Source organism: Myotis nattereri, assembly GCF_964212035.1.
Source record: "Myotis nattereri genome assembly, chromosome: 7".
In the NCBI taxonomy this organism is placed as follows: Eukaryota; Metazoa; Chordata; class Mammalia; order Chiroptera; family Vespertilionidae; genus Myotis; species Myotis nattereri.
The window spans coordinates 14,632,674-14,650,755 of record NC_138082.1 but is presented as its reverse complement, the minus strand read 5'-3'; the positions used below and the strand labels follow the sequence as shown (position 1 = coordinate 14,650,755).

At 42.2% G+C, this 18,082-nt stretch overlaps 2 protein-coding genes across 8 annotated transcripts in view; one reads left to right on the top strand and one right to left on the bottom strand.

Moving 5' to 3' along the window:
* Positions 1–538: 538 nt before the first annotated feature.
* METTL21A (methyltransferase 21A, HSPA lysine) lies at positions 539–18,057 on the top strand. Of its 2 annotated transcripts, XM_081095185.1 has the most exons (5): positions 539–574; positions 1,435–1,613; positions 3,424–3,535; positions 7,240–7,556; positions 17,958–18,057. In XM_081095185.1, the coding sequence occupies exons 2-5, from the start codon at positions 1,467–1,469 to the stop codon at positions 17,979–17,981; spliced, it is 600 nt and encodes a 199-aa protein (XP_080951311.1). In that variant the 5' UTR covers positions 539–574; positions 1,435–1,466; the 3' UTR covers positions 17,982–18,057. The 2 variants fall into 2 exon arrangements, with proteins under 2 accessions (XP_080951311.1, XP_080951310.1); XM_081095184.1 differs by lacking the exon at positions 17,958–18,057 and having other exon boundaries at positions 7,240–8,888.
* Positions 15,295–18,082, bottom strand: part of CREB1 (cAMP responsive element binding protein 1) — a 53,745-nt gene continuing 50,957 nt past the window's right edge. For 5 of the 6 annotated variants that reach the window (XM_081095179.1, XM_081095181.1, XM_081095178.1 and 2 more), the window contains one exon: positions 15,295–16,863. In XM_081095179.1, the coding sequence (XP_080951305.1) occupies positions 16,719–16,863 (145 nt within the window). In that variant the 3' untranslated portion in view covers positions 15,295–16,718. The remainder of the gene's footprint in view (positions 16,864–18,082) is intronic. The other variant, XM_081095182.1, reaches the window with a different exon arrangement.

The following is an 18,082-nucleotide window of genomic DNA, read 5'->3' as shown; positions in this document are numbered from 1 at the left end:
CCTTGACCTTCCTCGGTGCCGCGTGCACGAGTGGGTGACCACGACCCTTCGGAGCGAACCTTCACACCTGCCCACGGCCACCTAGACAACTAAGACGAGCCAGCACCCAGATACACAAGAGGACGCGCGCGGAAGCGTGGAGCCAGCACGCGAGCGCAGCCAGGGCCACGCTGGGGGCTCCCTCTCACCGGCCGCCCGAGCGTCCCCAGCCCCGGTGCACCTCGCGCTCCGCCAGCGCTGCCCTCGGCGGGGGAGGCTGACTTGGTAGCCGAACGCCCTGGGGACCCGCTGGGGTGCGGGCCGACCACCCCGCAGGCAGCGCTTCCGGTCCCCCCTCCCGGCCCGCGCAGCGTGCGCGCCGTCCTCGCGCCCCTGCTCTCCCCGCCGGCAACCGCGACCGCGACCGCGGGGCACCTGCCCTGGCGCCTGGGAAACCGGAAACGCGCGTCGGGCCGGGCCGCCCTCCGCCGCCGCCGCCTGCACCGCCCCCTCCCGGCGTCCCCGCCCTCCGCCCGCCGGCCCGGCAGCCGCTGGGGGCGGGAGCGCAGCGCGCGCCGAGAGGGCCGCTCCGGGGGTGAGTAGCGGCCAGGCCCCGCTCGGGGGCGGCCTGACGCGCCTTCCAGGCAGCTCCCGGCACCCCGGGGTGGGTGGGCGTCCCGCTCGGCCGGGGGTCCCCGAGGGCGCTGTGGACCCCTCCGCCGCCTCCCATCTCCACCCCGATCCCGGGAGCTCCGGTGCCCGCGGGAAGGAAGCGCGCGCCTGTGGGCGCTGTAGAGGGGCGGGCGGCGGCGGGTTTGGGGGGCCCTGGGGAGGCCGCCTAGCCGGGACGCCCGAGTCTGTTCAGGACCTAGGGCCGCGCTCTCCCCGCGAGCGACTGGGAAGCCGCCAGGGTCTCACTGCCAGTCTCCGGAGTGGGGAGTGCGTGCACCGTCCGCCAAAAAGTAGGACCGTGGAGCCGTTCGCGGTCCCAGGGCAGGCGCGGTCCGTGGCTGTCACCAGTGAGCGCACCGCCTGGAGGGGTGGAGGCCAGACCAAAACAAAACGGCAGAAACACCCTGCCCACCTCGGCGGGTGCAGCTGCAGTCCACGCGGGCCGGGGCAGTGCAGAGAGCGCTACCTTCCCCCGGGCCCGATGCCGCCTCGCTCGCCCTCAAGCCCCCTCCCGAGTCCTGACAGCGAAGTGTGTAGGGCATCCTGCAGGAGTTGTGCGGTTCTGGGTGCTTTTGCCCAAAGACATCCTTTGGGATGAATTCAGAGCCACATCTCACGTCCCACGAGACTGGAAGAAGAACCATGTAAAAGGAATTCGACAAAAGCTTTCCACATCTCTGTTTATTCTTTTGAATCCATAAAACGACCTTAAAAAAAGCATTCGGGCCACCTAAGAGAGAATGCACTTCTGGCCAGAGCATGCAGGATTCTTTTGCCCAACAGGGGAAAGGAAGCAGAGAGCTGGCACAGCGGAAATGGCCCTGGTGCCCTATGAGGAGACCGCGGAAATGGGGTTGCAGAAATTCCACAAGCCTCTTGCCACCTTCTCCTTCGCCAACCACACCATCCAGATCCGCCAGGACTGGAGGCAACTGGGGGTCGCAGCCGTGGTTTGGGACGCGGTAAGCAAATCCTGGGGACGCGGGGGGGGGGGGGGCTCTGAAAACATCTGCAATTGATTATAAGACTGGTCTTTACTTAAAAAGAAATGAAAGAACAGCTTTGTTGAGATCTAACTCATGTACTGTACATGTCACCTACAGTGCATAATGAACTGGTTTTTTAAAGTAAATTCAGAGTGATGCAACCATCACCATGCTCAATTTTTAAATATTTTCATGACCCCATTCGCTCCAAAAATACTTCTACCCACTAGAATCACTTTCCTGATCATCTTCCCCAAAATAGATTGCATTTTAGGGGCAAGTAAAGGAACGTTAAGTTAAAATACTGCACAAAGGATATTGTAAAATGACAAAGCCCAAACTGAAGATCATGTGTGTTTTTTTAATATTTTTTTATTGCTTTCAGAGAGGAAGGGAGAGGGAGAGATAGAAACATCAATAATGAGAATCACTGATCGGCTGCCTCCTGCACGCCCCCTACTGGGGATCGAGCCCGCAACCCAGACATGTGCCCCTGACCAGAATGGAACCCGGGATCCTTCAGTCCTCAGGCCGATGCTCTCCTCCACTGAGCCAAACTGGCCAGGGCCATGTGTTTTTTTTAAGTTCTGGGTGGTTGTAATGGTCCCCAAATTATACTATAATTGCCTTTTTACTTCCTCTCCGAGCACTGTCCTCAGCTGCATGTGACAGTGACTTGCCCCCAGCATCTAGACAGGGGTGGGCAAACTTTTTGACTCGAGGGCCACAATGGGTTCTTAAACTGGACCGGAGGGCCGGAACAAAAGCATGGATGGAGTGTTTGTGTGAACTAATATAAATTCAAAGTAAACATCATTACATAAAAGGGTACGGTCTTTTTTTTCAATAGTTTTATTCATTTCAGACAGGCCGGATCCGGCCCGCGGGCCGTAGTTTGCCCACGGCTGATTCTAGCACCACACCTCGGACTAGGAGGCAGCTCATTTGATGTTGGATAACTGCGTGATATAGATACAATTTTACAGATTTTGCATTGTATTGAAGTGAGAGGCACATTTAGAAATAAAAATCAATATGTTCTAACCGAGTACTTTAAGGAACCTAGTCGAAGGTAACTGCATGAGAAGTATTCCTAGACCAAGTAGTAAAAATAGACAGTAGTGAGGAATGGGTGAGCCTCCTAAGTGCTCACTAGACCAATAGTAAGTGGCCATGAAAACAAACGATTTTAAAATCATGTTAACAGTGTTCAGTGCTTCTGTAGAATTGTATGCAAATGCTAAACCACACGCCAAGTATCCAGTGTGTCTGAAACTCACCTTTTGATGCCCAGTAATGCATGGTGAGGGCTCCTGCCAGGTGATGCCCAGAGGGAGGCATGCAGCTCCGGGAGCCTGGGTGCTGCTCTGCTTTTCCTTCTGGGAGATGTTGTGGCCTTGCCGACTTGAGCTTGGTTTAGAAACTGGACGTTCCCTTAAGCAGAATCCCAGAGACCATTCATGCCAGAGAGTCTTGGAAGCCTCGAGTGTAGGTAGTGACGCATAAGAATGAATCTTCCCAGATTCAGCAGGACCCTGTCTTGTGTGGGCCGTGTCGAGGACCGCTACCGTCCCCTTCAGGGCCTGGGGCAGCCGCTCTGCGGGACGCTGTGCTGTGCTTGCTCGAGGGGTCACCTCCCAGCAGCACCCGAGTTCCCGTGTGCGCGGATCGCCTGGGAGTTGACCCTTGCTGTGGGCAAGGGGTGCGATGTCTCCTGCCAGCGCAGAGCCTACCTGAAACTCCAGCACTTGCTGACTTCATCATAACCCCCTGTGTTTTGACGCAGGCCGTCGTCCTCTCCACGTACCTGGAGATGGGAGCCGTGGAGCTCAGGGGCCGCTCTGCTGTGGAGCTGGGTGCTGGGACGGGGCTGGTGGGCATCGTGGCTGCCCTGCTGGGTGAGTGTGATGCGCGAGCTTGAGCCCTTGTGAGTGGAGCTCATTGAGAGGTGCGTCTGCTGTTTTATTGATGTAAAACCCACTGTTTGTTTCCCCTGACATGATTCTTTTTCTCCCCGCTGTATTTCTTTATTAGGAGTTATGGGCTATCTGCTGGTGCTCTTACCTCCAATCCAACAAGGCTAAATTCTCTCTCTCTCTCTCTTAAAATATATTTTTTTTGATTTCAGAGAGGAAGGGAGAGAGAAATAGAAATACTAGTGATAAGAGAGAATCATTGATTGGCCACCTCCTGCATGCCCCACACTGGGGATCGAGCCCACAACCGCGGCATGTGCCCTGACCGGAAATTGAACAGTGACCTCTTGGTTCATAAGTTGACACTCAACCACTGAGCCATGCAAGCTGGGCGTCTCTCTCTCTCTCTCTCTCTCTCTCTCTCTCTCTCTCTCTCTCTCTCATCTTGTTATTTGCACTTCAGTCGTTGTACTGTTGATATTTGGCTCTGTTGACTAATTAGTTTGCTGACCACTGCCCAGCTGGTTTGGCTCCGTGGATAGAGTGTCGGCCTGTGGACTGAAGGGTCCCAGGTTCGATTCCGATCAAGGGCACATGCCCAGGTTGCAGGCTCGATCCCCAGTAGAGGGCCTGCAGGAAGCAGCCAATCAATGATTCATCACTGATGTTTCTATCTCTCTCCCTCTCCCTCCCTGTCTGAAATCAATAAAAAAATATATTCAAACAAACAAAAACTTCACTGGCTGGTATAGGGACACAGGGTGGCAAAGCGCCTAGGTTTAGAAGGATACTTGGTTTTGACACGTCTTTTAACTTCCACTAGCCGAGTGACCTTGGGCAAGTTGCTTAACTTCTAAACTGCAATTTCCCTGTAACACAGGGAAACCATCGCACTCATTGCACACTGATGACCAAATGGGATGTGTGTGGGACTCTGTTAGCTCGCTGATTGGCACAAAGTAAATGCTTATCAAGTGCGATTGGCTCTCTGAGTATTTTTGTTTCTGGTCTAGAAATCGGCACCGGTGGGGCGGGAACACCAGGATAAGGCTCCTCAAAGACTATCACCGAGCAAGTCGGGGAGTGCTGACTGGTGGGGGCCGGGTCTGAAGGTGGCTTGTGGAAGGTGTCTGGGGTGGTTTCACCCAGGGGCCAGCCACCAGCGTCCACCTGAATATTGTATTGGCCTCCTCACTGTATTGTGATCAATAATATACTCAGATATTATTTCCTATGCCGTTCTCACATCCCTGTGACTATTCTGTAACTACCAATTTGTGCTTAATCCCGTCACCTCTTTCGCCCAAAGCCTCTTCAAAACAGGACCGACCAGGCCCTGCGTGATCTGCCTCCCTTCCTGTTACTTTCGTGACCTCATCTCCTTCTGCTTTGCTCCTCATTCACTCATCCCAGCCGCTCTGGCCTCCGCCTTCCCTTCCCCTCCGGCCTCTGCCCTTGCTCTGTTGCCTGCCAGGAACATCCTTCCCCTGCGTGCCTGTGCCCGTGCCTTCGGCAGCTCCTTCCTTCAGGCCTTGCCTCAGTCTGCTCAAGGCCTTCCCCTCCCACCCTGCCTAAAATTTCACGCCCGCCTCCCTTACTGCCTGACATTACATGTCTCTTTCCTGATTTATTTTTTTCCTTGGTGCATATCTCTCACTGACATACTGGACGGATATTCTTTTTTTAAAGGCTGTTATTGTCTATTTCCTCACTTGAATGCAGGCTCTGGGAGGGTGAGGGTTTTTGTCTAGTGGCCACTCGAATGTTTGTGGAGTTGATAGATGTTCCAGGGAAATGGTCAGCTGTCATCAGGATCTTATTAAGAATCCTGGAACACCGCGTAGGTCAGTCAGAAGCAGCCTCGGAAATCCCCGAGACAGGCATTAGAGGAGGTCTGCTTCGAAGAACTATTGAAATGAACACCGAGATGATATGCAAATGACTAGATCGCCCCATATTGTGAGCACAGTGATCTGTGACTGTTAAGAAATCCAGAGCCCTAACCGGTTTGGCTCAGTGGATAGAGTGTCAGCCTGCGGACTGAAAGGTCCCGGGTTCCATTCCGATCAAGGGCATGTACCTTGGTTGCGGACACATCCCCAGTAGGAGCTGTGCAGGAGGCAGCCGATCAATGATTCTCTCTCATCATTGATGTTTCTATCTCTCTATCCCTCTACCTTCCTCTTTGAAATCAATCAATCTATATATATATAATCTCCAGAGATAAAGTTCTGAGTTGAACCGGGAAAGGCTGTCTGTGATTTTCAGGAGAGATGAAGGATCACCGACTCCCGCTCCCAGGCAGCACGCTGCCTAGCAATGGATAGACAAAGCGGTAGGTCCATGCTTGTAACATCTAACAACTGGAACATTCTCACAGCCTCACACTCAGGATTGTAAATGTCAGAATGAATTACATACTGTCCTAACCTAGTGTTGCAGCTCAAGATAAGACACCCCTGAAATGGTGCTTACCACAGCAGCTCCGGAATCCGGGGGGATTACCCGTGAAGATAATGAACTGAAGAAGGGGGCCAGTGGGAAATTTAGGAAAGAATGAAACAGAATTTCAAATTTCAGAATTGATAGGGCCAAAATTAAACAAGATTATACATGCTAAGTTGGTATTACAATGTAGACAAACAGGGTCGTTTCGGGGCTGAATTTACTTGGTGCTTCATTTTAAGGGTTCAGCCTCTCACATATATTGGTTCAAAAAATTGGTGGATCTTTTGTTCACAGTAAAAGCCCACAAGAAAGAGATGAGTAAAATATTGCCTCATTAATTTTATACACCGCATGTGGAAACCTAGCACTTAGAGGACATGCGCCCACATTTTAACCTACAGCACTTTAATACAACCTAGGAATTTCTTTTCAAATTGTAAGAGAATGATTACTTAGGAAGTTACAGAGGTAGTAGAAGTGAGCCAGCTGGGCTGTGTGGGCTCAGGAAACAAGTTACAGAGGCAGGAGAAGGGCCCTTGGAGCTTAGGAGAGAGAAAGGCTAAAGTAAAAGGCCTGGGGGTGGGGGTGGGGGGCAGGGAGAGGAGGAAGAGGAAGGCAGGGGTGTGCTTCTGAGAGCCAGAGAGTACACCACAATCTAGTAACTTCTAAGTTTACCGTTTTTCAATAATCACGCTTGCACACACACGCGTGCACACACGTAACAAATACATATAGGTTGGCTGCTTTGTAACAGCATAAGGAGAAGTAGGCTCGGATTTCTTCGTAGCCAATTAATCTCTTCCTTGATTCTTTTTAAAGCTTTAATCCCAGAAAGTAGCCCTTCCCTGTTTCTGGTATCTTGTCTTCTTCGTAATCATCTGCTCCCAGGTTTTTCATTGTTGGATTCCGTTTCACCCTGAAGCCTACTGACTCCAAGATTGAGACCCAATGAATGAAACGTAGAGGCAGGCGCCTCTGGAGGGAGGGCTAGCTCTGCCTGCAGAATTGAGAAGCCCCGCTTGTTGTCACTTGGGGCCCTGCGTTTTATAAGGTTCACTTCTACAGTCGGCCGTGCAGAAGGAGCCACTGGTCATTGTTCTAATCTGCAGCCACCCTGAAGGGCATGGTCTGCACATCAGGTGGAATATCTACAGACACCCACCCTGCCGTTGAACTTGACCCGAGACCTATGAGTTGTACTGACGCGCCCATTACTTTCTCTCTGTCCCACCTTCTAGGTGCTCAGGTGACTATCACGGATCGAAAAGTAGCATTAGAATTTCTTAAATCAAATGTTGAAGCCAACTTACCTCTGCATATTCAACCCAGAGCCGTGGTTAAGGAGCTGACTTGGGGACAGAATTTGGGGAGCTTTTCACCTGGAGAGTTTGACCTGATACTTGGAGCTGATATCATATATTTAGAAGAAACATTCACGGACCTTCTGCAGACTTTGGCGCATCTCTGTGGCAGCCACTCCGTGATTCTTTTAGCTTGCCGAATCCGCTACGAACGGGACAACAACTTCTTAGCCATGCTGGAGAGGCAATTTTCCGTGAGTAAGGTTCACTATGATCCTGAAAAAGATGTACATGTTTACAAAGCCCAGAAGAGAAACCAGAGGGAGGGCTTATAGTTGGCTGTAATTTACAGGAATGTTGTCATTAAATGTGTCAAGTAAGGTGTTAGCAGGGGGAATCTAACCATGTTTAATGAAATGGCTTACTGTACAAAAAGTCTAACCAAAGGTTCTCGAGGAACAAACTGCTGTGATTTTATAGTCATATTTCACTCACTCTGAAACTCAATTAACATTAAGAGGAAGGGTGAGCTTTGGTTCATGTTGTTTCTGTATCCCCTATGCTCCCTCCTGATAAGCAGTTTTCACTGATACCATGAAGGGCTGGCGTATTGGCATCTTCAAAGCAGTGAGCTTGTTTTGCTTTAGTGAGAGGCTAAGTCATGCAAATAACTTTAAACACATTCTGAGATATATGTTTAGCCCATTTTTTTCTAATTTTCTGAATATAAAACAAGTTTAACATACATTCCCTGAGCTGTTAATGCTTTCGAAACCTTTTGTCTGCCAGTTTCGGTCTTAAATAATTTTGGTGGTTTGAGATTGGGGTGCAAGTTTTCTACAGTCTCATAGCATGCTTTTTGGATTAATGTCAGATGTAGGTCTATGAACAAAGGAATCAGTAAAAAATAATGTTTTAGTTACTTTTGAAAGCATGTAAAATCTTGGACCTCCATGTGCTGTGACTAGGTTATCATCTTCATAAAGCAAAAGCCATAGCTTTTCCCTTCACCTTTCCCGTTTCTCAGATGTTTTTGTAGTTCTTTCTTAGGCTTTCCCTGCCTCCTCATAGTGCATAGGATGACAATGAAAGTTTTAAATCTCACCCCTGCATGAGAGTTTAGTCTCCAAGGACAGGTTCCTTACGTAGCGTACTTGTCATTGCTTGTTTGGATTCCCCGGAACACTGTACGCTTCCTGAGGGCCAGGAATGCTCTTTTATTTTGCCTCCCCAGTGTCTAGTAGTAAATTTGTTGAGTGAAAAAGATACATTCCATTTAGACGATATTGATCTTTGGGTTAAATGATTGCAATGTTGTTTCATGATTATCTTTGATAGACTTGATGAAAGAAGTCGCACACCCAGTATTGCCCTAGCTGGTTTGGCTCAGTGGATAGAACCTTGGCCTGTGGGTCCCAGGTTTGATTCCTAGTCAGGCACATGCCCAGAGTGTTGGCTCAATACCCAGTCGGAGGCATGCTGGAGGCAGCCGATCAGTGATTCTCATATTTGATGTTTCTCTCCCTCCCTCCCTTCCTCTTTAAAATCAATAAAAATATTTAAAAATAAAGGTGAATTAAAAGTTCTGAGCATTCTGTGGTGTATCAGTTCAACACAATTCTGATGGATGCCCAAGAAATAGAAATACCCATTGTTTGCCAAATCCATGAAATGCCAGTATTGTACATGAATGTGGTCTTTTACGCCCCCCCCCCCCCCCCCCCCCAGTGCCAGGGAGCACGATCGCGCTCCTCCTCTCGCCCAAAGTGGCGGGAGTGCTATCAAAGCTTTGAAATGGCGTCCAGTTCTAAGTCTGCTTTTATTAGTGATGATGATAAGTATGCCAATGTAGTAAAGGTTTCCTTAAGTTTTTGAATATATAACTTCATTTACTTGCGATTCATTTTTTCCCTAAACTGCTGTAAAATCAGCAAAAATGCCTTGGCCATTTTAGCATAGTTCCTAGGATATTGGTTGGCACTCAAAGGGTTAAAACAAGTAAAATAAGAGCCGTGCAGTGTCAGCACTAACGAAAGGCCAGTCACATTCAGGCATGCTATTAGAAATCATTGTAGTAATTGGAATTCAGCTCCTTTGCTTTAAAATTCCTAAACTTTGGCCTGCCCGGCATGGCTTAGTGATTGAGCATTGACCTATAAACCAGAAGGTGAGGGTTCAATTCCTGGTCGGGGCATATGCCCGGGTTGTGGGCGTGATCCCCAATGTGGGCATGTAGGAGGCAGCTGATCAGTGATTCTCATCACTGATGTTTCTCTCTCTCGCTTTCTGAAATCAGTAATATATACACATATATGTATCTATGTAGACACACACACACACACTTTGAATGATATATGTAAAATGATTTGGGGTGGAGAGCTTCAAGATGCCTAGATGCTCTACCAAGAAAGCATCGATTGGGTTGTTTTACATTTTCATAAAGCATTATAAGCCCTGGCCAGGTAGCTCAGTTCATTCATGTCCGTTGTCCCTGTTAACATCACCCTTTCACTCTCAAAAATGTCTGACTGTATAATAAATTATGTGGTGGCCACTCTTTGTAGAAGAAAAAAAAAAAAGTCAGATAATTCCTTTAATACAGTGGCAGGTGTAACAGGCTTCATAAACACATCGTGACAATTTAGAAGTACTTAGAATAAATGCAACTGCTGTTTTCAGAAATTGAATCAATAAATAGTATGAGTCTTTTATTCATATGCTTTAAGCAAGGAGCAGATTAAACACATTCCCTCCTTTCATATGATCACAGAACTTCAGAATTATAAGGGGACCTGAGAAGTTAGCAATTATTGTTCTTCCAATGCAAACATGCATTTTATGACATCAAAGATAGTTGGTCACACGTCTCCCATTGGTTGTCTCAATAGAGCAGTAACATCTCCGAATCTTCAAATAGGCACTGTTCAATCTTACTGAACAAAGACATCGTGTGGTAAAAATTAGAAAGACAGTAAAATTAACTGAAGATAAGTTCTTGTTGCTTGAATTAGTTTCCTGCTGCTCTGCAACACAAGCTTGTGATATATTCTAACGTAACTTTTGCTCATTTAACAAAAGTAACAAACATAAGTCCAAGAAAATATAGCTTAACACTACTAGCAAAAAACAAGATAGAGACCCCCCATCCCCAAAAAAGAGACTCTGAGTTTTTAAAAGCATGTTTTATGTGACTGCACATAAATGTGTGTAAAAGGGCAATGACAGTTTTTACCACAAAGATTACAGTAAGAAAAAGGACTTTATGACAATATTTCACAAATTCACAAGGATCACTTTAATATACAAAGCAATGCTACCATTCTGAACACAAAGCAGCTATGTACATAGTGTTAATAAAATGCTTTATAATTCAGTACATTTTATTTCTTTACAGATAAAGCACAAAAAGATTTAAGTAAAAAAATTAAAACAGGGATGTTTCTAGAATGTAGGAAATTGTATTAGAAATGTATTTTCCTCATTATAGTTCTTTAGTATTCAACTCCAATAGCAAGATCAGAGTTGAAAATCAATACCCTGTTTTGTGCTGATAATTTTTGGGGGAGGTATTTGTTACCCCAGTCCTCAAAGGAAAACCAAAAAAAGCAAACACTCTCTAGAAACTTCCCTGATTATTGTTTCTAAAAATTTTCAAGTGATACATCCAGGTTAGGATAATTCCTTTTTTGGGTGGGGATGATAACCAACATGTGGACAAATCAGTTAGGGACAACTTTACATTGGAAAACTGCTAACTAGCACTCTTCTTTGCCACCCCTAATCTATACTCACAGAAAAATGTTGACAAGTTATTTCCCACTTTTAATATAAATAATTTTATTACACACACAAATTGGAGTGGCACCTGGATAAAAATACGCCTATAAAGTATTTACCAATTCAGTTTTAAAAACGTAAGAAAATAAAACCTCCCAAACACAATGCTAGATCATTTCACTTGGCCAACTAATGTAAGATCGTATCTGCAGGGATTTTCTCCTGTCCTTACCAATTTTTCAACTACCTCAGATTTACTTTCACATCTCTGAAATGCTTCTCAGACAGAAGCTTGGAAATGCTATACTTCTGTAGGCAAGCATTAAATAATGCCTGTATAAAGTCAGTAACATTCGAATTTTCTACTGCTTGACCCTTTGCAGACATTTTCTGAAGACTGTTCCTTTTCCTTTTCCTTGCTGGTGAGAATTAAAAATGTATCGTTATACCAAGCTAGGACCTGCACCCACAGTACCAGAATGCAGACAGGTCAATATTTTCTCTGTGCTAAACAACTCTGCCTGTTTTATAATATCAATTTTGCTTCACAGGCTTTGTTCTATTACCGCCCCCCCCCCATTTTTATTTTTTTAAAAAATAAATTTCAAGCTAAAACACCTGAAATATAATCCCTCCATTCAAACGTTATCTGGTCCCTCTTGAAGTCTGCCCCTGAGGACACAGACAAAGGCTTTAGCTACATTCACTAATCAGTAAGAACTTACCGTGAGCCTGAGACAGATGGAACTGCAGCACCCTGTTTGATTTATTTTAAATTCTTCCATACTGACTCAGCTTCAGGATATGTTCAACCCCGCAGGGATTAGTGCCTCTCTTAGCCAATGATTCTAGAAAGTCAAGGAAACCAGTTCCTAGTACATACAGTGACTGTGCAGTCAACTTAAAAAAGTCAACACATCAACATTAAAAGTATTCAAGATGTATGAAGTCACTTCAAGTAAGCCACTCACAAGTTCTGGTTGTGCTTTGTACAACGGAGTGAGCAAATTTTATCCCACAGCTCTTCATCTAAAGCAGTGGTTCTCAACCTTCCTAATGCCGCGACCCTTTAATACAGTTCCTCATGTTGTGGTGACCCCCAATTTCATTGTTACAAATTGAACATAATTAAAGCATAGTGATTAATCACAAAAACAATATGTAATTATACATGTGTTTTCCGATGGTCTTAGGCGACCCCTGTGAATGGGTCGTTCGACCCCCAAAGGGGTCGCGACCCACAGGTTGAGAACCGCTGATCTAAAGGCTTACTAAGCACACTTCTTTCTCCCTCCTCATCTGAAAGCAGTCAAATTTAGGCAGCATCTCTTTGATGTTAACCAGGCCAATTTTAAGAGAAATAAATTTACTCAAATGATTACATGTGGTCTCCACTATGACAATAATTGCCTTGAAAATTCTTTTACCATTCTGGACAAATCCATGGATATCTTGACATCCTATAAATAGTATTAATGTTGGGGTGAGGATAAGACACTCATTTAAAATTGGAAATATTTATTCACTTGAGTTGCTTTTCTTTCTACCTTTATCCAAGATGAAACCGAATAAGGGTTCAGGCTGCATCTTCTAATTAATGGGGCTAGATCTAATTTACTGGTATTTTTCTTTTACAACTATAAGGCTAGACTGTAGGTGCTACAATATTTTAATCAATGAAAAGTTTTCATTTAAAAAAAGTCCCATTATTTGAAGAAAGGAGAAACACATAAAAAGTCAGTTGACAATTAATTGATGAGGGAATTTCTCAAGTTGATAATACCCAAACCGGGTAATTTTTAAAAGTGCAAGTTACACCAAACATTTACAAAGAACATAATGTAAATATAATCCAAACAAATATACAACTTTTGTATTAAATCAATGGGAAACAATATACCAACAGTCTTCAGGGCTACAAAGGCAATAAAATAAAGCCTCTTGAAAATAACTAAAAATGTATATAGTCACTTTCTAAAACACACTTTAATGAAAAAAATCTTTAAGATATAAACTTTATTTAATCCTGCAAAATGAAGCAGCCTTTTTTATCTTCAAAATAAAGAGACGAATTTATGCTGACTGTAGCTGATCACAGAATTTAAAACAATAAAAATGAAAAGAAGAAGTCTAGATTGAAGTCACTTCAAGTAAGTAAAAGCATTCTGGTTTAAACAAACTTGTTTCTTCCCAAGCCTTTGTATGATTCCACATGTCACCCAAATGGTCAAAATGATAGTAGGGATTAGGCCTGAGAGCCAGAGATAAACTTCAGCCGGATGACTTCTGATTGGACAGCCTGCCTGGCTGGCATTGTGCTTTCAGATACTAGCACTGCTACTGACCTTCCATCAAAACACACATCCTGACAAATCCCTGCTCAAATGAAAAGACCAAAACTCCTCCCCCAGGATGATTTCTGAAATAGGAGCGGTACCTCCTAGAAGCAATCTTTAAATGTTCTTACCACTGTTGTAGCTGCCAGAGACAAAGAGAAAAACCAAATACTCTGGGGTGGAGGGAGTTTTCAAGTGACTAGTAACATGTTTAAAAGTATCAAGCCAAAGAAAACGAACAATAATAATTAAAAATAAAAACACTTGGAAGAAAATTAGAAGACAAAAATCAATCATGAGTGCTGGAGTAATACAGTCCAAGAAACTACCAAAAGGTATGCAATAGAACACGCAAAAATGTAAAATTTCAATATACTATAATACTCGGCATTCCTGACTTAAGAGCTCTCAGAGCTTCAGATTATATACTGTATGTATATATATATATATATGTACACATATATCATACAAATGCCATTCCCCCCCAAGAATATCTAAAGAACACAGCACCCATGACAGTATTATGGTTGCCAATATGGTACTTGAGTTTGAAAAAAATGAACTTAAAATTACATCTGATATCAATTTTTTAATGTGAACACATTGGATCTAGCCCTTTCTAAACCACTTTTCAGTTAAACACTATCAAAGCTTGAAAATAAGAGTAATATCAAAAATAAACCCATCCACTTCATCTCTATTCATCTGTCCTATAGATAAAAGTGCCACATGGCCCTATGTTTGCAAAGTGATACCAAACTATTTTCTAGGCAAATCAGTAGCATATGTACAAATTCCTATGATAACATTTTCATTCCCTTTTGGCCAATATGAAGAGAAAAAAACAATTATTACTGGTAACATGGCCATTTATGTTCTTGGCTATATTTTTTTTCATTATGTCATTTTCTTAATAAAAATTCTCAAAGTTGCATGCATAAAAACTAACCTTTCCCCCAATTCTTGTTTAAAAAAAAAAAAGGTCTGCACAAAAGATGCCTAATTTCTATAAACTGAAATCTTCAAGTCTCTCCAAGGGTCTAAAACAGATTTAGCAACAGAATACATTTGTTATCTCACCATTTAAGTAACTTAACTTCAAACCAGTGCAATCATCCTCAAGGTATAAAGGACCTGCTCTTTATAACTTAAAAACCCAACCAGTTAATATGGAAGTGATTGCCTTGATTTATCAGGGACTAAGAGGACACCAAATTTCTTATTAAATAGAAAGCCCTAACTTTTGAAAAATGTGTGACTTTCATTTATAACTTGCTAAATACTAGGCAATTTTCATTTATAAAGCTTGACATTCAAGATGTTCACTTTGACTAATTACGAAAGAATTCTAGTTGGTGAACAAATTTGTGATTTTGCTTGGTTTCTGTTAAACCAGTTTTGAAAAATGACATCTCTATACTGGTATACAAATAATTTTTATACTATAACATTCCCCAATAGCTCAGCAGGATAAACATCAATCTTTACAGTTGTTTGAAAGCCTTGTTGAGCATCTGGTATATTGTCCAAATATACTACATCACTCAATTCTTAGAATGATGCTCCTTCATAAACTCTGTTCATCCTTGAAAAAAGGCAGTGGTTTGTTACAAACAGAAATATACCTTTTACAAATATTAATTAAAATTTTTTCTTTAAAAAAAATTGACCCAATAATTAACACCCATCTGCATATTTTAACACATTAACAAAGTAAACTTTAAAAAATAACCCATAACTAAACATAAAATATTAATTTTCTTGACTCTCTTCTAAAAGAAATAACCTTCTCAAATGAGAAATGATATCTAACATTATGTCAGTCTCCAATTTTTAAAATCCACCTTAGTTTTATTTTTCTTTTATTAGTTTTATTTTTCTATTAAAGAATAATTTTTAGATTTATCAGGCTTAGTGATAAAATGAGTAATTAACAAAAAGTATTGGAAACAATGTATGGTACATATAAGCACAGACTGTTCCAGTCAGGAGTTAAAACAGGTATCTCCCTTATTGAATGACGAAGACTATACTAGTATAGCACACTGGAAACTGAAAGCATAATTATCCTTTTTAGAAGAAGAAAAATACTTAGCAAGAATGATAATCTAAATGTTGTAGAGTACAGCAGTCATTCAAACATGTCTGAAGAAAATTACCTCCCTTGTCACATCTGATAGTGTACTTGTCAGAGCTATATTCTTACAACTTCATTAAAAAAATTCAGTAGAGATATTCCGTTAAAGTATGTTAATACGGGAAAGATTTAAAATAAGTATTTTCCTACAACACATTTTATAAACAAACATATCACTTTGCTTTACTTAACATTTTGAAGGCTTTCCTATTGGTGGTATAATGTAAGTGCAAATGGGAACAGTTTAATTAGAAATTGTTTTTAAGTAAATGAGTGACAATATAAATATTTTTGAAGGCGATGACAAAAACATTTATTTAAAAACCTTGCTATATAACTCAGAGGGCTGGTTTGAGTAGAGCATCTTTTTACTAAGAATTTAGTACTAACTAAAACAAAATTTGTACTTACATTTATTTCAATTTAATTTAAAATTAAAATACCATGCCTTTTCATTCAGTTGGTTACTTCTTTTAATGTATTCAAAAATGCTGAACACATACAGAACTAAATTAAGAAGCAACAACTGCCCTACGGAAGAGGTGTAGTTAATACAGAATGTTTTTAAGAATGAAGGACGTTTTCAGTATTGAAGAAATTGTACATAGAAAGCACTCCAAATTCATTCTTACTTTCTTCAACACCATTCTTTAGAGGGTATTTCTTTTAATGATTTTACATAATTCACAATGAAAATGTGGAAACGTCAATTTGGCAATCACTTCTTCATTGCACCTTACTTACTTTATGCATGTGGCCCACACATTACTTCAGCTCAAGAGGCTGGGGTAATTCTGTCCCTAAGGCAATCAAGGCGCTCAGCACAAACCTTGAAATCATTAAAAAAAATTTTCTTTTCCTCATTTCCCCCATCAATTTACAAGTCAATCAATTATTACTTCTTAAGGAGGATGAGGGATGAACTCCAGAAGTCTCTTCATGATTCCTGGTGCTGAAAACTTCTTGAAGGGAGAAGTGGAGGCAGGAGTTGGAACATTCACAGTTTAATGCAAAAGCACAAATGAATGAAATTCTGTAGTTGCTTTCAGGCAGTTTTGCGCATAGAAAAAAAGAAATGTTTAGAAAATAAAATGTTTATTTTGTCTTTCTGGTTGTGGCCAAGCCAGTTCTTTGTCCAATGTAACAGGTGAGATTTAAATCCCAAATTAATCTGATTTGTGGCAGTAAAGGTCCTTAAGTGCTTTTAGCTCCTCAATCAGTGTCTTGTTTTGGTTTTCAAGCACTGCCACTCTGTTTTCTAAACACTTCACATATTCTTTCTTCTTTCTACGACACTCTCGTGCTGCTTCCCTATAAGCAAAAAAGGAAATATTATGTAACATTTCTATATCACTTACTTTGGGTTGGAATACATTTCTTTTTAGAGAGTTAGCTCACATCATTTTAAATTTAGCATTTGAAAGACATACAGAATGAATTGGAAATTGCCTTATACAAACATTTAATTTTAATATACTACAGAAGTTTGATTCAAAAAACCCCAAATGTGAAAACTCCACAACCAAAAGGGCTTAACAATCACTTAAAAATTACCTTTTTAAAATGTTTATTAAAATGTTCTGCATCATACCTATAAAACTTGAAATTCTATCAATATCAGTAACTAAGAAATGATTAAGGCAAATTTTAGTGTGAAAAATCATCCTTTAAATCAGGGGTGGGGAACCTTTTTCTGTCATTCGCAGGCCATACAGAATTATCAACTTACAAATCAGCCTGCTCTATTTGGTCAAATAATTAACTCACCTCTAATGCCTTGGCAGGGCCAGACCAAATGATTTCATTGGCCTTATATGGCCCACAGGCTGGATATTCCCCATCCCTGCTTTGAATAGAAAGATCTCACAAACTCTCTATTTCAAGGCATTTTTAAAAATCTAACACAAGTCTCTTCAACAAATGATGTTGAGAAAACACACAAAAGAAGACAGTTGGACCCTTATCTTATACCATATACAAAATTTAAATAAAAATGGATTAAAGAGCTAAACACCAAGACATAAAACTTCTAGAAGAAAACAGTGGAAAAGCTTTAAGTCAACTGGTTTAGGCAGTGATTTCTTGGCTATGTCACCAAAAGCACAGGCAACAAAGTAAAAGTAAATATGAAAGCAAATATGAAAATGTGACATCAAACTTAAAAACCTCTGCACAGAACACAATGAACAGAGTAAAAGACCTACCTATAGAACAGGGGAATGTTTGCAAGTCATATATTTGATAAGGAGTTAATATTCAGAAAATACAAAGGACACCCACAACTCAACAACAAAATAACCTGATTAAAAAATGGGCAAAAGACTTGAATAAATATGTATCCAAAGATATACAAATGGCCAGCAAAAGCATATAAAAAATGCTCAATATCCATCTAATCATTACAGAAATGCAAATCAAAACTACAATGAGGAATACCCTTCACAGCCATTAGGACTACAAGAAAAAACAAAAACCCCAAAAGCAAATAAGATTTGATGGGGATGTGAAGAAACTTGAAAACTTGTGTACT

Bases quoted from the DNA above. Each gene is read 5' to 3' on its own strand.
- METTL21A (XM_081095184.1), top strand. From the start codon at position 1,467: ATGGCCCTGGTGCCCTATGAGGAGACCGCGGAAATGGGGTTGCAGAAA. The intron at 1,614-3,423 runs GTAAGCAAATCC...GTTTTGACGCAG, and splicing joins CAGCCGTGGTTTGGGACGCG to GCCGTCGTCCTCTCCACGTA. The intron at 3,536-7,239 runs GTGAGTGTGATG...CCCACCTTCTAG, and splicing joins CATCGTGGCTGCCCTGCTGG to GTGCTCAGGTGACTATCACG.